Below are 22,247 nucleotides of genomic sequence, written 5' to 3' on the forward strand. Positions count from 1 at the left end.
TCCATGCTTTTTTCAAGCCCAGCTAGTGTCTTTAAAATCATCATTCTGAACTCTAGGTCCGACATCGTAATAATGTCCGTATTGAGTAGGTCACTGGCAGTCAGTACTTCCCCTTGTTCTTTTTGTTGAGGTGATTTTTTCCATCTTGTCATTTTGTCCAGAGGAGAATAGATGAATGAGAGAACAAAATGCTAACAGGGTAACAACGTCCCCAGAAAATATACTCTAAACAAATCAGAAAAGACCTGAAACCGGGAGAAAAGAAAGGGAAAGAAAGAAAAAAGAAAAAGAAAAAAAAAGAAAAAGGTAAAAACAAACAAAAACAGAACAAAACAAAAAAAACAGAATATGATCACATATGATCAGGCTGGTGCATAGATCAGTGCCACACACTAGATTTTGGGCGTAGTTTGGTCTGTTAGAAGAAAGTGCCTCCCAAAATTTTAAAGAAAAATTTATATATGTACAAAAATAAGGTTTGATACAATGAAGGGATGGAATATGATTGTAAAGATGAAAATTATAAAAAATTGATAAGAAGTTGTTTGAAAAAAGAAAGAAGAGGATTTAAAAAAAAAAAGAAAAAAGGGAGAGAATGTGATCAGGCAGGAGATTAAAACAAAGGGATACACTAGAGATTTAGGGTATATTTTTATTTGTTACAAGAAACTGTATCTCAAAATTTTAAAGAGAGAACAACTTATATATATATGCCAAAAATAAGGGTAACTACTATGAAGGGATAGAATATGACTCTAAAAATGAAAAATAAAAGTGTTTTTTAAAAAAGGGATTGATAAGATGTTGGTTGAAAAAGGGAAAAAGAAAAATTCAGAAAAAAAAAGTTTAAAAAAAAATTGACTTTGAAAGACTAAAGAATCATGGTAAAAAAAGCGATGGATTCTATGTGCTGTATTCCCCTAGTTCTGGAGTTCTGCCGTTCTCATTGATTGGTAAACTTGGTTTTGGCTGGCTATTCTTGCTGATCTTCTGGGGGAGGGGCCTGTTGCTGTGGTTCCCAAATGTCTTTGCTGGAGGCGGAATTGCCCTGCCCCTGCGCGTCTGGGCTAAGTAATCTGCTGGGATATGCTCTTGGGAGCTTTTGTTCCCTGAAAGCTTTCAGTGCAGCTTTGGAGGACAAGAGTGAAAATGGCGGCCTCCCTCTCCGCCCTGGAGGAGCTGAGAACTCGGGGCCCTACTCCTTGGTGAGCCCCCAGAGAAAAGCAGTCAGTCACTCCCATCTCCCTGGTCTCCGGCCATACTCCGTGCTCACCTGGCATGTGACCGAGTGTTTCTATCTCTGGAGCACGACCCCATGTGGAGTCTCCAAACCCAGCAGATCCCTGCGGTGTGCTCCCGCGCTGCTCCTCCCGGGTGAGGTAGGGTAGTCTCCCTGGATCTGCCACTTGTTGGGTCCCTGCTGGAGGAGCAGTGGCCCTACTGTGCCGTGGATCACAGTTTATGGCAACCCCGAGCTGAGAGCCCGCGCCTCAGCTCCGTCTCTGCAGCCGGCTTCCCCGCTCTGATACCTGGGAGTTCTGCCGCACTCAGGCACCCCCGGTCTTTCTGTGACCCCGAGGGTTCTGAGACCACACTGTCCCGCGAGGGTTCCACCCCCTGCTTAGCCACTGGAGCGGCGTCCCTCAGCGGAGCCGCCTTCTAAAAGTTCCGTTTTTGTGCTCTGGGGCTCTGTCACTTTCCAGAAACAGCTGACGGAGGCCCCCTCCCCTGCCGTCTCTCCTCCCAAGTATCACCTCTGATTCACTTCTCCGCACGTCCTACCTTCCAGAAAGTGGTCCTTTTCTCTTCAGAGTGTTGTTGCTATTTTCTTCGATCTCCTGTTGAGTTCGTAGGTGTTCAGAATGGTTTGATCTCTATCCAGCTGAATTCCTGAGACCAGACGAAATCCCGGTCTCCTACTCCGCCCCCATCTTGCTCCTCCCTGTGTACGAGGTTTTATCAAGCTTTCTTACCCCCTCCGTGCTCCTTTCTCCTCAATAATTTGAAACTTTTATAATCTTTTTGTATTGAGATATAGTTCATATGCCATAAAATTGACCCATTTTAAAGTGTACATTTCAGGGGTTTTTAGTATATCACTAAGTTGTGCAGCTATCACCACTAATTCCAGAATATTTTTATCACCCCGAAAAGAAACCCCATACACATTAGCAGCAACATCCCATTCTCCTGCTCTCCTACCCCACACTTTAGCCCTGGCAACCATTTGTCTGTTATCTGTCTCTATGGATTTGCCTCTTCTGAACATTTCATATAAATGGATTCATACAAATATGCAACTTTGTTTTCCCTGGAGTTTATGGTTGAGTTATGTCTTTAGTTTTTAAGTATTCAGTGGAAGCATCCAATACTTTCCAGTAGAGATGTACAAATCTCTCATTATTTTCAAATAGAAGTTTTTCTTAATTTTTTTCTTATTTTTCTTTAGATATCCTCCCTGAAGTTTTGTTGTTCTGTTCTTCTTTAGGATAGTTGTTCTCTCTTTCTACTGGATGCCTGTCATCTTGGAATCTCCCTTCTTGACTATCATGGGAATTCCTTTTGTGTCTGTCCTGTGTTTGAGCTCTGCTTTCTGTATGCCATCTCTTTCTCTTTCTTGGTTTATTCCTTTGCTTTGGTGGAACAGATTGTCTCGTTATTTCCTGAGGAAAGGTAAATGAATAGTTACATTTTTGGGACCTTGCATATTTTCCTCCTCCCCTTGGTTGTCTGCATATAGAATTCTAGGTTGGAAATCGTTTTATTAGAATTTTGAAGGTATTGTTCCATTGCCTTCTAGCTTGCAAAGTTACTGCTGAACATTCCAATACCATTCTGATTCCTGATCCTTTGTGAGTAACCTGTTTATTCTTCCCTAAAAGCTTTTAGGATCTTCTTTTTAATCCCTGTCATTTAAAATATTTTATTATGATGGGCCTTGGTGTGGGTCTTCTTGAACCAGTATACTTGGTCAAAAGTATGCCCTTCAGTCCTGAAACCAACATATAGTTAACATGAATTAAAAAAAAAAAAAAAAGCATGTCCTTCAATGCAGAAACTCATGCTTTCCAGTTCTAGAAAAGAAAAGTTTTCTTGAATTATTTCTTTGATAATTTCCCCACCTGGATTTTCTTACTCTTTTTTTCTGGAACTCTTATTATTTGGACCAGGACCTCTTGAACTGATTCTAGTTTTCTTTTCTTTTTTTTTTTTTTTTGGTCTCTTTCTGGGAATATTTCTTCAACTTTATCTTTGAATCCATACTTTTTTTTCCTTTTATTTTAGCTATTATATTTTCTTTTTCCAGTTTTTTTTTTTTTTCCTTTTTTTGGTCATGGTTCTCTAAATGTTTCATTTTTATAGTTTGCTATTAGGATATTTAGTAATGGTTTTATTTTTGTTTGAAGTTTTTTTTGTGCTCCTTTGGTTGTCTTTATTTCTTATGGACTTCTTTTAATTTTTTGTTTGTATTTCTTTAGATATGTGGTGCTGTTGGGCTTTGTTGATATACATGCATTAGGCATTGAACACTTTTTGGAAGCTATGTATGAATAGGTAGGGCTTATTGACCAATAGGTTTTGCATAAGATGACATGGCTGGGTCATTTTTCTGAGAGATTTTCAATTCCTCCTATCTATAAGTCTTATATCTTGAGATGCTCTGCTTTCCTAGGGAGAAATTATATAGTTTCCTATCTGTGGAGTATAAGTTTGGGTACTAAGTGTCTGGAATTGAGCATGGAAAGGGGGCTAAGGGTCTCTTCAGTTAGTGTGTAGACTTGCTTTTAATACCTTCTATTTCCTCACTGTGCCTTATGTGCCTCAATCCATAGTTCTGTCTCACATTTTCAGAGATTAAATCTGGCCTATAATAATTTTGACAACAAGACAGTAGTCAGTCATATCCTTTTTTGTCCTTACATATACAATATGTTCTCTTTTTCTGGCGGCTTTCAAGATTTTTTTCTTTTTCTTTCTTTTTATGTATTTTTCTAAAAAGATTTTATTTTTTATTTTTTAAATTTTTTTTTTAAGATTTTTTTAATTTATTTATTTGAGACAGAGAGAATGAGAGAGAGAGAGCACACGAGAGGGGGGAGGGTCAGAGGCAGAAGCAGGCTCCCTGCCGAGCAGGGAGCCCGATGCGGGACTCGATCCAGGGACTCCAGGATCATGACCTGAGCCGAAGGCAGTCGCTTAACCAACTGAGCCACCCAGGCGCCCTAAAAAGATTTTATTTTTAAGTAATCTCTACACCTAACATGGGGCTTGAACTCACAACCCTGAGATCAGGAATTGCACACTCCACCAACTGAGCTGTTCGGGTGCCCCCCAATTTTTTTCTTTTTAAAAAATTTTTAATGGATTAATTTTTTATTGATGTATAATTGCCATGTAACATTATATTAGTTTCATGTGTACAACATAATTCCATATTTGTATATATTGCAAAATGATCACCACAGTAAGTCTAGTGAATATGTCACCACAGTTACAATTTTTTTCTTGTGATGAGAACTTCTAAGATTTAATGTCTTAGCAGTTTTCATGTATGCAATATAGTATTATTAACTATAGTCACCATACTGTCACTTATTTATGTTATCCCAGCACTTATTTATGTTGTAACTGGAAGTTTGTATCTTTTGACTTCTTTTACCATTTCACCCACCCCAGCCCCCCTGCTTCTGGCAACTACTCATCTACTCTCTGTGGCTGTGTGCTTGGGTTTTGTTTTTTGTTTGTTTGTTTTTAAGGTTCCACATATAAGTGAGATCATAAACTTTTGTCTTTCTTTGACTTATTTCACCTAGTATAATGCTGTCAGGGTCCATCCATGTTATTGCAAATGGCAAGATTTCCTTCCTTTTTTTATGGCTAATATTCCCTTGAATATATGTATACCACATTTTCTTTATCCAGTCCTCCATTGATGGTCACTTAGGTTGCTTCCATCTCTTGGCTATTGTAAATAATGCTGTAGTGAACATAGGCTGCAGATGTCTTTTTGAATTAGTGTTTGATTTTCTTTGGATGAATACCTAGAAGTGGAATTGCTGGGTCATATGGTAATTGTATTTTTGATATTTTTGAGGAACGTCCATACTGGTTTTTTTTTTTAAGTTTATTTAAGTAATCTCTATACCCAGCATGGGGCTCCAGCTCATGCCCCCGAAACCTAGAACCCCATGCTCCACCAACTGAGCCAGCCAGGTACCCTGCTCTATGCTGTTTTCCATAGTGGCTGTACCAGTATATATTCTCGCCAGTAGTGGCCAAGGGGTCCCTTTTCTCCACATCCTTGCCAACACCCTATTTTTTATCTTTTAAATAATAGCAATTCTAATCGGTGTGAGGTGTTATCGTATTGTACTTAGATACGGTTTTCTTTGTACTTCTGCTTGGAGGAATCATTGAGCTGCTTCAATCTGTAAATTTATGTCTTTAACCAAATTTTAGAATTTTTCAGGCTATTCTTCAAATATTGTTTGTGCCCATTTTTCTCTCCTGTGACTCCAAATACATGTATGTTGACTGCTACAGTGTCCAACAGACAGGTTTTTTTTTTTTTTTTTTTAAAGATTTTACTTATTTGACAGAGAGAGAGGCAGTGAGGGAGGGAACACAAGCAGGGGAAGCAGGAGAGGGAGAAGCAGGCTCCCCGTTGAGCAGGGAGCCCAATGCGGGGCTTGATCCTAGGACCCTGAGGTCGTGACGCCAGCCAAAGGCAGACGCCCAACGACTGAAGCACCCAGGCGCCCGCAGAGTACTCTTTTTCAATATTTTTTTCTCTGTATTTTTTAGTTTGAATAATTTTCTTAGCTCTGTCTTCAGTACTTTCTCCATTTTGATGTTAAGCCCATCCACTGAATTTTTTTATTTTAGAGAGTGAATTTTTCAGTCATGGGATTTACATATGGTTCTTTTTTTATATTTTTATTTCTTTTCTGAAATTTCCAATTTGTCCATTTATTGCAAGTATATTCTCTTTTGTCATCTTGAGCATACTTAGAGTAGCTGCTTTGAGATCTTTGCTAATTTCAATATCTGAGTTACTTATGGTTGATCTCTTTTGATTGTCTTTTCTTTTGAATAGTGTCACATTTTCTTCTTTCTTTGAGAATGTTTAGAAATTTTGTATTTTATTCTTCACGTTGTGAGTAACACATTGTAATGATTCTGGGATTTGGTATATTCTTTTGGAGAGTGTTGATTTTTTGGTTATTATTTGTATTATTAGAAAACAGTTAACTTGGCTGGACTAAACTCCAAACTATTTCTCCTCACAGAGGATGGTGGCTGACTACTCTGCTCAATTGTTTAAGTATTTGGACTGCTTAGAGTGTTTCACCCATGTATATATTAATGATCAGCCATAGACATGGGTAGAGTTAATACGCAGAATATGGAACTCTTGTTTTTGCAGTTGATTTCCAGCATATGCCCTCTCCCTTTCCGGCTGGTGCAGTAGTTCTAAACTCTGGTCTTTCAAGCCAGTAAGACTGCATATTTTGATCCAAGTTCAAGCTGCTCCATGCTACTCAGAATAGGGACCTTTCTTCAGGCAAAAGCTGTAAAAACACCCAGTTCTATTCCCTTTTTCTAAATGTTGTCTCCTATCCAAATTCTGCCTACTTTTGGTTGCTCTCAGGTGCCTTCAGGTAGTTGGTTTTTGTTTTTTTTTTAAGATTTGTTTATTTTAAGATTTTATTTAAGAGAGAGTGTATGTGTGAGAGAGCACATGAGCAGGGGAGAAGGGCAGAGGGAGAGGGAGAAGCAGACTCCCCGTTGAGCGGGGAGCCTGATATGAGGCTCGATCCTAGGATCCTGGGATCATTACCTGAGCTGAAGGCAGATGGTTAAACAACTGAACCACCCAGGCACCTCTAAGATTTATTTATTTCAGAGAGAGAGTGAGCATGCACGAGCACTTGGGGGAGAGGCACAGGGAGAGGGAGAGAGAGTCTTAAGCAGACTGTGCTGAGCATAGAGTCTGACATGGGGCTCAGTCTCACAGCCCTGAGATCATGACCTAAGCTGAAACCTAGAGTCAGATGCTTAACCGACTGTGCCACCCAGGTGCCCCCACGTAGTTGTTTTTTATATTTTTTTCTAGAATATATAGTTATCTGTGGGAATATTGGTATGATGAGATACTCTATTACTTGTGATAGAATATTATAGTTTTTGTTTTAAAAGGTAAAATTACTTCATGAATTTATATCGATACCTCCAATACAAATCAGAACTAACAAGTTTTTTTGTTATGTCTCTTCTTCTATACTAAGAGTTGTGGTTCTCAAGGACATAAAGCAAATGATAGAATTAGAATGTCACATAATTATTTACTCCTTTCTTCATCTTACAGCAGTCTGAGTAACAATAGTTGTACTGTCACAGTGACCAAAGTGATTACTGAAAACAGTTAAATTTTTTTTTGCTTGTGCTTTCCATAAACTTCCATCTCCTATTTTAAAAAATATTTTATTATTAACAACTTTGTATACATTTAGCCATTATTTATACTCTCTTCCATGTACTTCTCATTTAATCTTTTTTTTTTTTAGGATTGTATTTATTTATTAGAGAGACAGTGAGAGCAGGAACACAAGCAGGGGGAGTGGGAGAGGCAGAAGCAGGCTTCCTGCTGAGCAGGGAGCCTGAGGCAGGGCTCAGTCCCAGCACCCTGAGATCATGACCTGAGCCAAAGGCAGACGCTTAACAACTGAGCCACCCAGGCGCCCAATCTTTACCAACAAGTAGATCATATTATTGCTTGCTGTTAGTTCTTAGGTAGGTTCTTTTTGGTTATCTAACACTTATTCTCTAGGTTCTTTTGGAAGGCTCGTAGGAGCAGTATTTCCTGATTTCCAGGATTTTGGTAACAGTTATCTGTGCCTTCTATGTGTTCAAGAGCAATCTTACTGAATATAAAACACTTCATTTATATTTTCTTGAGTATCTTAAATATATTACTCCATTTTCTTCTGGCATATAGTGTTGCCTTGGAAAAGTTTGATGTTGGCTTTCTGGGTTGGTATTAGGTGTATGTCATGCTTTTTCAGTCAGCAGTTTCAAAAAACTTTTAATTTTCAAGGGCATTTCTTGCATTATAGCTTTTACTATTTTTTTATGGTAGTGGTCTTTAAAGACTTCTTTTACTTGAATGTTGAATTTTTATTGCTTCATTAGTTGTTGCCTTCTCTCTTTTTTTTAAAGATTTTATTTATTTATTTATTTGAGAGAGAGAATGAGAGAGAGAGAGCAGGAGAGGGGGGAGGGTCAGAGGGAGAAGCAGACTCCCTGCCGAGCAGGGAGCCCGATGCGGGACTTGATCCTGGGACTCCAGGATCATGACCTGAGCCGAAGGCAGTCGCTTAACCAACTGAGCCACTAAGGCGCCTGTTGCCTTCTCTTTTATCCCTTCATTTGGATAAATGTTCAGTGGATATATGTTGTGTTTTCTCTCAAGTTCATTCAGGCTTAGTCTTCATTTCTGAAACTTTTTTTCCCCCCTATTTCTGATGTTTTCCTGAGTTCTGTTAACCTAAACCTGAGTTTTTTGAAATTTGGTTTATGTTGTTCTTTCATGTCTTGAGTCATTTTTGTAATGTTTTTTAGCTCATTCTAAAGTAGTAGGTTACAATTTTCACCTATTTTATGGGTGTGTGTTCTTGGTGTGGTTTCATTATTAGGATGTTATTCCGTATCTTCTTTTTTTTCTTTTTTCTTTCCTTATAATTTCATGGGGTTGACCTAATCATTTTCTGTTGTTTACATTTTTGTGGTTTAGAATGGCTTTTCTTACAGAGCTCCTTCTGCTATTGTTTTAGGGCACTCTTCAGAAGTGTGGCATTTGCTTTCTGAAATTTCTAGGCTTTGCTCCCTTCCTTGCTTTTATCTGAATATTCTCTTTCCTTTATCTTCATTGTACCAGTTGTGCTCAGTAGAGGCTAGATTGTTCCAACTAGTTCATAGAGGCTAGATTGCTCCAGCTTCTTCAGAGTTCACCATGGACCTCCTATACTAAATCATTATTTGAAAGGAGAAACCCTTTGAGTTAGAGTTTTTGTACTCAAATTGCTATTTTCAGTGTCTCTATTCTCAGATCTGACAGATACTCTGTTTCCTTTTGCTTCCTCTCATATGACACAGGTCCTGTGGTTGTTGGTGATTTGTCTCCACCTGCTATCTGGGGGGAACTCATGGAGATTCCTTGTCAGCCAGTTTTTTGTAAATGTTGTCTGTTGGTTTGGGGTTTGTATTTTTATCTGAGGATTTAGGGATGCTCAAAAATATTGGCGTGGCTTCTGTTTTCCCTGAATCTAATTTACCACTTGTTAATTGCTGTTTATGGTTTGTTTTGTTTCAAGTTTGATAATCTTGCTCTAATTAGATTATACCTTCCTCCAGATAGTGCTGGAATATTAATCAGTTCGAGTGCTGGTTTATGTTGAAAACAGCCTTTAGGTTGTCCAGCATAGTACTAGACATATACCTAATGACTCAGAGTCATCAGTTTAGAAGTTAGCCTAAGGGTAATTGTAGGCCAATTTCCAACCTTTTAATAGTGGGATTAGCACCTACTCTTATCTTTTCTCCCCCATTCCAGAACTTTGTTTTTTGTTTTTTAAATTTAAATTCAGTTAATTAACATATAATGCATTATTAGTTTCAGAGGTAGAGATCAGTGATTCATCAGTCTTATATAACACCCAGTACTCATCACGTGCCTGCCTTGATGTCCATCACTCAGTTACCCCATCTCTCCCACCCTTCTCCCCTCCAGCAACCCTCAATTTGTTTCCTATGATTAAGAGTCTCTTATGGTTTGTTTCCCTCTCTGATTTCATCTTGTTTTATTTTCCCTCCCTTCCCTTATGATCCTTTGTTTTGTTTCTTAAATTCCATATATGAGTGAGATTGTTTGATAATTATCTTTCTCTCATGACTTATTTCACTTAGTGTACACACACACACATCTTTATCCATTCATCTTTCAATGGACATCTGAGCTTTTTCCATAGTTTGGCTATTGTGGACATTGCTGCTATAAACATTGGGGTGCAGATGCCCCTTTGAATCACTACATTTGCATCTTCGGGATAAATACCTGGTGGTAGCACCTACTCTTAAGTTGCAGGAAAACAGGGATATTAGGTGGCCTGCCTGTACACGAAGGTCATTCATGCATCATCTTTGATGTGTATGCCATAGCATGTCATCCTCTGATCTAAACATTACTGGAAGACATTGATTTGTTACTCATGGTCCAAAAAGTCTACAAAATAATGAGCATCATAGAAACATATTGGAAACATAGCTGATGTCATCCTACAAAATGATAGCTCATTTCTCTTGGTCACTGTCTAAAAACAATGTAAAGGAAATGTAGAAACTCTTGGATGAAGCAATTAAAATGGTAGAGATGGTAAAAGATTTTCTTGAAAGACTAAACCAAAACAAACAAAAAACCAGGAATTGTCCAGTTTGTTGATATAAAGAGAGGCAGAGGGGTGTGGATGGGATATGATGGAATTTGATAAGATTGTGAAGGGAATTAAGGAGCACAAATAATACTTTTGGTTAAAGGAAGCATCAGTTTTTATATACTGGGTTGTAATTTTAGGGATCTTGTTATCCTAGTAATAGCCCAGTTCCTTTGCTCCTGAATTTGGTATTCTAAAAAATCAGCTAAAACAACTCAGTTCCTGAAACACAGATCTTTATTGATTTGGTAAAACTTTCCAAGATATTTGTAGTGTTAAGTTAATTGATATTTCTTATTTTTAAGATTTATCTATTTATTTTAGAGAGAGCGTGCACAAGAGGGGCAGAGGGAAAGGCAGAGAGAATCTCAGGCAGACACCGGGCTGAGCACAGAGCCTGACACAGGGCTTGATCTTATGACCCTGAGATCAGGACCCTAGCTGAAACCAAGAGTTCGTCACTTAACTGACTCTGCCACCCATGCACCCTGATATTTCTTATCTTTACTTCATTTAACTTCCTTGCTTAAAGGAATCATACTTTATTTTCATTTATGAATGTGGATTATTTACCTTGTAGTATGTTTCATCTAAAATTACTCCTAATTTTTACCTTTTTAAAAATTTTTAACAGGCCTCAACAAATAATGAAAGTTCTAATCACAGTTTTGGAAGCTTGGGATCTTTAAGTGACAAAGAATCTGAGGTAAGTCACTTCATTTTAAATATGGTGCTATTAAAGTAAAAGCTGGAATCACCTTTTTTCTTTTAATAGTTTTTCCTCCTCCCCCAATCCCCCCCCCAGCAATCCTTGTGGTAAAGGTTAATGCTAAAGTTTCTGGTAGGAACATTTTGTTCTGCCTTATGAAGCACAGTATTCAGACTGAAGACTGTTTGGCATTAGAAAGAAAATATAGTTTCTTTGGTGACGTAGTTGAACTTCTACATTAGTGGTATAGATGTTCTTAATGGAAGACAGTTACTAGCCATTCATAATTCTAGTAGGCGAAAGTGGTTTTTGAACTGTGTTTACAGTTTTCTATTATTTTTTGTTATACTTCCCTCTTAGCTTGGTTCTGAGTAAGGGTTTGTTTACTTCCTGAGATATAGATAATACATTTTTTTCTTTTTGAAATTTCTTGTTGAATTTCATGCCGTTGGTTTTCATTTTTCATATTTAAAAAATCTGGAAAATCCTCTCTCCTCCCACCCACTTACTGACCCCACTAAGAACATACATGGAATTTTACAAGTAGGTATTTAGATCCATGGTACAGTTAACATTGAGCATGATACACTTGATGGCATCTGTTTGAAATATGTATACAGGAAGTTCTTTGGGTTTTAGCATTCACTTGATGCTGCAACATCACTTTTTGTGGCTACAACCTTACAATATTTCCTTTGCTCAGATTATAGACTTCTGTTACTTTTCAGTGCATGCGTGTGTGTGTGTGTGTGTGTGTTTGTGTGTGTGTTTTCCCTTCAATGTTAACTTATTTCTCTTTGATCCTTTTTGGTCTTTTTTCTACTTGGGTTAGTATAGATATATCCCCTTGATAACACCAGTAGGTCATTAGCACTCAGTAACTCTTAGCCGTTTGGTTTTGGTGTTCAGTGGAAAGAGAATATCAAAGGTGGCATTTTTTTAAGTCCTGTGTTATTGAGAGCATCTAGGAATCTCTCTAGGTGGACAGTTTTGTGCAGTACTGTGCAGGCACCCTGACACTCCAAAGGAGTGTGGCATAGGGTTTTCACTCATCAGGCTTTCCCTTCCACAGAGACAACTGGCAGGCAGCTGAAAGGACTGTGCAAGTGACGGGACTTTATCCGCAGTAGGTTCCCTTGAGGTAAGCGTTAGTAGCCCCTGTAGTACCAGATTATCACAGTTTAGTTTTTTTTTTCAAATTAGCACACTTAAATTAAGTCCTTAAAAATTGTAGGTTTAGATTTAGTCAAAGTACAGCTTTTTAGAAACTATATCAAGAATGTTTTCACTTTATATCTCCTGGACTTTGGAACATTTCTTGATATTTCCAGATTTTGGTCTATTTAGTAATTTCACATGCCTTTCCTTTCATAGGCTGTTATGTTACGAAGGGCAATAAAATAATTTTAGATATTTCCCTTTTCTCTTCACCAAATCTGATGTTTTTGACAGATTTTTTATAGCAAAACATAGTAAAAGTTAGATCATCTGTAACAGGTATTTCTGTGTTCTTTATAGTCTCCCAATATAAGCTGTAGACGCAGCTTTAATTTTTTCAAAGGAATCAGTCTATAAGAAAGTACCACTTCCCTTTAAAGAATTCCAAGAATCACTTTTGATTGTATTTTTAGTTAAAAAAAATTTTTTTTTTAAGACCATACTGTAATTTACAGTGAAGTACAGTTCGGTTAAGCATTGCATATACTTCGGTTAATTTGTATAGAAATTTTGATATTTGAAGCATTTACAGAAAATCTTAAAAATTTGGGGGCTTTTGCTGGTCTATGTTCAGCATCAAGAATTTTTACAAATTGTTAAGTCAAGTGGCACAGTATTTTGGAAATGACTACAGCTTATACATTTTCCTTAAGATTTGAAGAAGCAATTTTTTTTGTCTTATCATTTAAGAAGCTACTTATCTGGAAAATGATTTCCAGGTTTTATTTCTATACTAGATACTTTAACAAATTTCCTTGGGGTGAAATTTTACACACCTGAAAATACAGGTATTTGTTGATCATTATGTGAAGTTGTTGGGCGTGAACAATTATAGGGTCAAGTACTACTTTCTTTCCTGGTGCACCAGTAGTAAAGTTTATGTAGTATTGTTCTTTGATGTCATTTTATTCTTTTGGTACTCTGTCCCCTGATCCCCATTACATTTTCTTAAATAATAGTTTTTGTTTATATGAAAAATAGTACTGATGGTTTATTTAAAAAAAAAAATAGCTTTTCTCTCCACCTCACTCTTCATTCTTTCAGCTCTTCTTCCTGGTATTTATTTCCACATTTTAATATAAATAATATGCATATCTTGAGCTTTTGTTTCTTCAATTGGGCATTTTCCTCCCACCCAGTACTCTCAGATGCCCAGAACTCCTCTGTTTTCTAGCTTTTTACTTTTAAAACTGAAAAGCATCTGATATTCACTGTTAAACTCCTTTGAATCTACTTCAATTGAAATTTTTCATTTCAGTTTATATATGAATTACTTCTTATATGGATTTGCCTTTTATTTCTAAATGTAGAATTGTAGAACAGAAAGGTTTTTCCCTTTGTTAATGAAATTGCCTAGTTGGTAGGAAGGTGTCAGTCTTGTTTTTGCTTCATTTTACATCATTCTAGGTCTGTTCAGTATGTTCCAAAAATTTACTGTGTTTTCAGTAAGCATTTATTACATATGTGTTATCTTCTAGCCTCTGTGCCCAAGCAAAGAGAATATAAAAAAATGAATACAGTGCAATCCCTACCTTCACATGAGATCACTCTCTAGTAGGACAGACAAACTGCTTCATAAACAGTGTAGACTATGCTATAATAGATGTAAGCACAAGGTACTATGGGAGCAAAGAGAAAGAAACCCCTAATTCCATCTTTGCTGGGGAGAAGGTGGGGGAGAAAAGTCAAGTCTTCCTTTAAAGGAGAGAGGATAGTTGAGTTAGGCTGTGAATTCATCCCAGAAGACAAGGGTAAAGTACGAGAAGAAGACAGGCAGAAAGACTAGGATACGCTTTTGCTTTTGCATGGAAGCATGGCAAGTAGTTCTGTTCAAGACATGAGGCAGTGATTCTCAACCCTTAGTGCACTTTTAGATCACCTGAGAAGCTTAAAAAATATACCAAGCTGTTTACTGGTTTGAAGACCTCTGGAATAGGTAGGCTATGCAAGAATGGTGAAAGATAAGTAGGAGTCAGGGTTTGAAAGCCCTTGTACTTCGTAGTAAGGAATTTGGACTGTTGTCTAGATAATGGAGAGCCATTTAAACAGGAGGAACAAAAGGCAAAGTAGAGATGAATAGGCTCCCCCAGTTTGTAGTGTAGAGGATAAAATTGGAGGGAATGAAACCTAAGTTGGGAAGATCATTTAGTTAAGGAATATTGTCTCCTTTACAAAACTCCCAACTTCCACAGTTTAATATTAGGAGGAAAAACTTCAAGTGGGCAGGGTTCTAATTAAAGTGTTCTCAAGTTTACCTTTTGGGCTCTGCCTTCCCCTTCAGATTCTCAAACTTTGGTTAATGGTATTACTCCCCAGGTCCATGCTTCTCAAACTACAGTGTGCAAGTGAATTACCAACAGTTCCTTTTGTCTGTAGATCTGGGGTGGGGGTTTGCATTTCTGACAAGCTCTCGGATTTCCCTAGATTATAAAAGTAGAATCAGTATGGTTTAATGACTGAATGAGGGGAAAGAAGGAAAGGGAAGAGCCTAGGATTATTTAAAGGTATCTAGCTTTAGGTGAATGTTAGTGCCTTTGACCAAAATAGACAACACAGAAGGAAGAAACATAGGTTTGGCATAGAAGATAATGAATTAAATTCTGGACAACATTGAGTTTGAACATCTGTGAATTGACCAAATGAAGATGGTACTTCAGATAGGCAGTAGGAGTTATCTGGAGCTCAGGAAAGAGGTCAGGTTAGAGATGAAGACTTAGAGGAGTTTTTGGCACAGGTGACCACTCTGAGTGGTCATAGGATTCTTGGGGGTGGGTCTCTGAGAGTCTTTCTGGGGCTTCCCAGGGTCAAAACAATTTTTATAGTAGTGCTAAGGCATTATTTGCCCCCCCCTTTTTTTACAATAATGCTAAGACATATCTGGCTTTTTAACTTTCATTTTCTCTGGAGTTTACAGTGAAAATTTCCAGTCTGTAATGACACATGATGACATCATCACCCTGACTTATGAATTGTGTACTTGTATATTCTGATGTTTCAAAACTTCTTTAGTTTTAACATCTAGAATAGTAAATATCGATAGTTATAGCCTATGCAAAGCTGAGGCATCCTTGACAGTTTTAAGAGTTTGTAGAGGAGTCCTGCGACCTAAAAGTTTAAAAACTGCTTCTGTGGGTGAACTCATTTTGATAGTGCGTGTAATGCTGGGAAATGTTAGCAGGCGAGGTAAGTGTGCTAGAGTAAGAGTAGTAGTCTGGTAAGGAGGTAGACCGTAGGAAGAAGAGGAGAAAGAGGGGAGAATAAGGAGTAGAACTAAATGTCACAGAAGTCAATTAAGATAATGACTATAAAAAGTGACTAAGAATTGTCACTTAGGCTTAGTTTTAGTAGACTAATGGGAGCAAGATACTAGATTGTAGCCCATTAAAGAGAGCTGGGATAGTGAGGAAATAGTGACAGCAAATATTGACTACTCTTGGCAGAATCTTCATGATAAGGGAGATGGTGACTAGAGTCTTAACAGGCTCGACATATTATGTATAGGGAAGGGCTTGTAGCAGAGCTGTGACGACAGGACAAGGAAAGTGCTGAAAAGAGAGGAGAAAATAGAACCAAACTTAACACCTTTTTTGGGGAGGTGGTATGAAATGCCGAGATCCAGAACCTGGGTGGGCAGGGTTCATTGTGGACAGAATTAACTGGGAACAGCTTTTCCCCTGATGGGCAAACTTCCAGCCTAATAACCTTTCTCTTACTCCACAGTGAAATAGAGTTTATCAGCTGAAGGAAAGAATCATGAGTTGGTTGTGGGTGTGAGAATGATGAAAATTTTATGGGAGGGACGAGAAGGGGAGTTTGCAGGGGATGGAGGGAGATGGCCATTCATCTTATTTTAAATGTTTCAGAATGCCTGAAGGAGTTGGAAACAGGATCTGTGTGTATTGTTTGCTGGCCAAAAGTCCAGATTATTTTATGAGGATAAGAGAAGGAGCCCATATTTCTTGGTTATCAGTGTTTTCCAAGTTTTAAAATCTGCCTGATTCACCTATTTGCAGTTCTTCAAGGACCCATCTCTAACTAAGCACAAAGACCTTCTCTAACTTTCTCTAAATTCTTTGCATTTGCCGTCTCCACTCACCTTTACCTCAGGATGCTAAGATAAATTACCTTGTAGCTCGTTTGGAATTTATAATGAACAGTTGTACCATAACTCTCCTCCCTACCTCTCCTTTTGGATGTCCTAGGATGTATTTTATGTTACTTTGTCTTATTTTATTTCTTACTAAGGTTGAAATATTTGTGACCGAATATAAATAATTGAATTACATCATCTTTAATAATGTTGGAGAAGCACATTTAAGTCTATTTATACCTGTGTCCTACATACAACATATTACATAATAATGTTGATAAAGCAAACACATGTCAAATTATTTTATTTTTGCCTCAATTTAATCTTTGATATTCATCTTTTATAATTCTTCTGTGTAACCTGAATCATTGATGTTGAACATTTTATTTTTATTTATTTACTTATTTTAACATTTTATTTATTTGAGAGTGAGAGAGAGACCACAAGCAGGGCAGGCGGCAGAGGGAGAGGGAGAAGCAGACTCCCCTCTGAGCTGGGAGACCAACGTGGGGCTCAGTCCCAGGAGCTTGGGATCATGACCTGAGCTGAAGACAGACGCTTAACTGACTGAAGCACCCAGGCACCCCTGTGTTGAACATTTTTAAAAAGATTATTTCTCTTTCTAGAGCCAGTTTTTTTTCCACCTTCCTCTTGAGTAATTAATTACCAGTTCTTTAACCCTCTGTCCACTAGCATTGAATTACTGTTTATTTTTGGTCCAAGTACATTTGATTTCTGAGATATTTAGGATTAAGGATTTTAATTATAGGTATATGGAAGCTACGATAGTTGTTGGATCTAGACATTTAAACTTAGATCCATTTTCAGAATTGTAATGATTGTAATGAGAGAAAAATATGATATGGTGCCTTGATTGTGTTAATTTACCTCTAATGTTGATTCATGAAGGTCATTTTATGAAAGTTCTGATTAACTTTGTCATTTGAATTAAGTTTCTAGAAGTGGTTTTGAAACCTAAATGAGATTTTTTTTTTTCTCATTTGAGTTGAAGTGATGGTATTAAAGATAGTTTGAAGCATTAATTCTTCATTAATTCTTTTCTTGTTCTTTTTTTAAGAAGAATTTTCAAAGGACCACATTATGTATGGTTTCTTATTTTCATATTTTGGATGAAGTAGAAATTAAGAACACCAGGGAATTGGACCTAAAACTAGGTTGGATCTGACTTTAGGAGTGCATTATTTCCATTTCTAGGACTAGTGGTAATTGTTTATAGAGTTCTTTAATAGGTTATTTTTAACCTAAAATCTCCTTTGTTGAAGTAGGTATTTAAAAATTACACATACACATGTATAAATTGATTTAAGTGGGTTATATTCTGATATTAATAAATTGGCTGAATTAGTAGAGTGGTAAGAGTACTTCCTGTTTTTATCTCGTTTCTGCTCATACCCATCTCTACTTTTTATATTTCTTTTTTGCCCTCTTAATAGTGTTTGGCTTAAATGTTTGCTCAGTGAATACTTAGGTATCCTAGATTGATTGGAAATTATGATTCTATTTGAAGATAGAGGTAAAACTGACCTTAAATTTTAGGTTTTAGATAGATTTTTAAAAAAAATTCGTTAAAGTTTTACTTGTCTGTATGTATTTGTTATAATCCAGAAAAATCTTTTTTTTAATGTCTTAGTCTGAATACCCAGTAAGAAAGAAGAAGACTTGAAAAATGAGTTTAGTGATGTGTAGTTAAGTATCACTGAAAGTTACATTTTCATGCCTATTCCTCCCCTAGGTGAATTACCTTGTTTTTGACTTTGTTCTGTTTAAATCTGTTCAGCTCCTCAAGATTGTTAGAAAACTAGTTCATTGCCCCCATCAATTTTAAGAAATACTCTTTGTGTCCTGCTGCCTACATTCTTTTCTAAAATATTTTAGCCTGATAAATGATTTTTGTGGTATTCTTCTTGATGGGTTCCTCCATCTTTTCTTATCTTTGTGCTGGTAGTATTTTCTCATTACTTCTTACTGTGTTAGGTGGGCCAAACCAGAAATCTTAGTAAGTATTACTATGTTAATTGTTTTACTAAGACATTGTATATAACAGTGTTTCTGTATATAATATATAATGCGTAATAACAGTGTCCTCCTGAAGGAGAGTAATCTGTGTGCATCCAAAATAGTGTATAACAGTAATAAAGACATTTTCTCATTAGAGGATTTAAGTTTGTTTTTTTCTCTCCCTTAATAACTAATAATCATACTTCTAAATTAAGAGATTTAAAAGTTCCTGTGAAATATCTGGAATTACTTTGTAAAATTTCCTTTTATTTAAAAAGAGAAAACTAAGCGCTTTGAATTGTGCAAGACTGTTGAATCTCAGATCTGTACCTCTGAAACAAATAATGCAATATATGTTAAGAAAAAAAAAAGAAGAAGAAGGTAGCGGGAGGGGAAGAATGAAGCGGGGGAAATCGGAGGGGTAGACGAACCATGAGAGACGATGGACTCTGAAAAACAAACAGGGTTCTAGAGGGGAGGGGGTGGGAGGATGTGTTAGCCTGGTGGTGGGTATTGAGGAGGGCACATTCTGCATGGAGCACTGGGTGTTATGCACAAACAATGAATCATGGAACACTTCATCTAAAACTAATGATGTAATGTATGGGGATTAACATAAGAATAAAAAAAAAAAAAGAGAAAACTATATTTATTTAATTCTACCACTATACATTAAAGGACATGCTCTTGGGCGCCTGGGTGGCTCAGATGGTTAAGCGTCTGCCTTCGGCTCAGGTCATGATCCCGGGGTCCTGGGATCGAGTCCCACATCGGGCTCCCTGCTCCTTGGGAGCCTGCTTCTTCCTCTGCTTCTCTCTCTCTCTGTCTCTCATGAATAAATAAATAAAATCTTTAAAAAAAAAATAAATAAAAAAAATAAAATAAAGGACATGCTCTTATAGAAGCTATATTCACCAAAAGTTAGAGTGTCTGACCCTAACATATGTGATAGGACAGGGTTCACAGCAAAGGGAGTGGGTCTATCTTGGTTGAATATATATGTCCTTAGTGTCCTGGAAGGAAAAGTGAACTGGAAACCAAATGTGGGTCTGACATTGGCTCTCTGCCTCTTTTTCTGTAAAGGTGGAGGACTATGTGTGTCAGAGTCAACTGGGAAACTTTTTCAAAGGAGAAAGAACTTCCTGCTTGGAAGTTCTGATACACTCCGAGTAGATAATCTTTCGCTTTATTATAAATCATGAAATCTTGAAATAATGTTCTATAACCCATTTACTTAGCCAGGAAATAAATAGCTTAGTTAAATGTTTCCCTTTACACAAATGCATTTAGTGTCAGTGGTTAGTTGTTTTTTTAGAACAAAAACGTTCTAAGCTGATTGATGAAAATAAGATTGGAAGAGAAAAATGCCAAGTCATTCTAAGATACTTTTAAATTGGAACCTGGTATAGTGCTTGACCATAGTATATGCTCAGTAAATATTTGTTGAATGAATAAATCTAACATCACTTTAGTTGTAGCATACTATACAGGTAGTTTTTGTGTCAACAACTACAAATGATTCTTATATATTCATCAAAGCAAGGTTCATTAACCTTAACCTTTTTGACATTTGGGGTTAGATAATTCTTGAGGTGTGGTGGGTTGTCTTGTGAATGCAGTATGTTTATCAGCATCTCTGCCAAACACATTAGATATCTGTAGCCCACTCTCTCTCTCCCCGCCAACCTCCCCTCCCCCACTTGTGAGTCCAGGTATCCAGAGTATCTCCAGGTATTGCCAAATATCGCCTGGTTGAGAACCACCCCATTAATGAAGGAGAGAGAGTAGTTTGAGCATGCTACCTATGGAGCTAGATTATAACTCTTTTACATTTCACATCTCCTAAGTATGGAAACTGAAGCCTAGAGAGTTTAATTAATTTGTCTACAGATAGTAAGTTAACAGTCAAAATTCTAATTCCAAAGTATCTGTTTTGTTTCGAAGTGATGCTCTCAACTACTGTGTCTACACTTTCTCTCTCTGTATAACTAAGATAATGTGTAACTCATTAGTTAGATAAATGATCCTAGCTAGTCTTTTGAAAAAAAAAAATGGTATTCTTTTTTGGAAAAATTTAGATTTAAGATGATTTATAGTAACATCAAATTTGCCAATCCAAGATATCCCTGGACTAACAACATTTCACAAATATTTTATCTGATAAATACTGCTTTTAGTCTGGATTTTAAGGTCAGTCAGCACAAGCTGACATTACTGAGAAGTTTGGCTTCAGTATGTTATACTATAGTAGAGTTTTAAAAATATTAGATATATTTTTATGTCAGCAGATCATAGTATGATTAATTCTCATTTTCTAAAATAACAGAGTAACCATGACAACCCATTGGACTTCTTATATCCTAATGAATTTTCTGCTGTATGCCACAATTTGAGTCTTTAATTTTTAATAGAAGATTATATTAAGAATAAATTTTTTTTTTAAGATTTACTTATTTGAGAGAGGGAGAGAGTGCCTGAGTGCCCGCGTGTGGGTGGGGGGAGGGGCAGAGGGAGAGAGAGAATCTGAAACAGATTCCCACTGAGCTTGGAGCCCAACATGGGGCTCTTATCTCACAATCCATGAGATCATGGTCCTGAGCCGAAATCAGGAGTCAGATGCTTAAACAACTGAGCCACCTAGGTGCCCCAAGAATAATTTCTTAATTTTAGACAATTTCCAATGTGGACTATACAGGACTTACTACTGTATATATAGATGGCCTATTGCTAATTCATTGGCATCATTTTGGAGCTCTTTTTTGTTTGTTTGTTTAAGATTTATTTATTTATTTGAGAGGGAAGAGAGAGTCTTAAGCAGACTCTGAGCTGAGCATGGAGCCCGGCATGGGGCTCGATCTGGACGCTTAACTGACTGCACCACCCAGGTGCCCCAGAGCTCTTTAAAAAGTAAGGATTCCTTTGGTCTTTCTCCAGAGATGGTTAACTTTGGAATGGGGACTTCAGCATGAGCTTTAAATAAAAGCTTTGTAAGTGATTATGATGTATAGTGACATTGAGAATCCATGCTAATATTTGAACGATAGAACGATTTCTTTTAAAAAACAACTCAGGGCGCCTGGGTGGCTCAGTCGGTTAAGCGTCTGCCTTCGGCTCAGGTCATGGTCCCAGGGTCCTGGGATCGAGCCCGCATCGGGCTCCCTGCTCTGTGGGAAGCCTGCTTCTCCCTCTCCTCCCCACTTGTGCTCTCTCACTATCTCTGTCTCTCTCTCTCAAATAAATAAAATCTAAAAAAAATAAAAATAAAAAATAAAAACTCACTTTGGGGTGCCTGGGTGGCTCAGTCATTAAGCATCTGCCTTCGGTTCACGTCATGATCCCAGGGTCCTGGGATCGAGCCCTGCATTGGGCTCCCTACCCTGTGGAAGGCCTGCTTCTCCCTCTCCCACTCCCCCTGCTTGTGTTCCCTCTCTCGCTGTGTCTCTCTCTCTGTCAAATAAATAAATAAAATCTTTAAACAAACAAACAAAACCTCACTTTTTGGGGGTTATATATGTATTGCTATAGAGAATAACAATGGGATACCACTTTTTTTTTTTTTAAACACATTAGGTAGATATTTAAAGATTGGTGGGCATTCTCACAGTGAAAGTGTAGATTGATACTGCCTTTGAAAATGCACTTTGGCAATATGTTTAAAATCTTTAGTGTGCATATTCTGTGACACAACATTTACTCTTAGAAGTGTCTATCCCACAGGGGC

General features: G+C 37.3%; 1 protein-coding gene across 5 annotated transcripts in view; it reads left to right on the plus strand.

The window, feature by feature from the left end:
- Positions 1-22,247, plus strand: part of TLK1 (tousled like kinase 1) — a 149,118-nt gene that overhangs the window by 55,566 nt on the left and 71,305 nt on the right. For all 5 annotated transcript variants that reach the window (XM_081814201.1, XM_081814198.1, XM_081814197.1 and 2 more), the window contains one exon: positions 11,125-11,196. In XM_081814201.1, coding sequence (XP_081670327.1) covers positions 11,125-11,196 — 72 coding nt within the window. The remainder of the gene's footprint in view (positions 1-11,124; positions 11,197-22,247) is intronic.

This window comes from Leptonychotes weddellii, chromosome 3 (assembly GCF_054177405.1).
Source record: "Leptonychotes weddellii isolate Sample4059 chromosome 3, ASM5417740v2, whole genome shotgun sequence".
Classification (NCBI taxonomy): domain Eukaryota; kingdom Metazoa; phylum Chordata; class Mammalia; order Carnivora; family Phocidae; genus Leptonychotes; species Leptonychotes weddellii.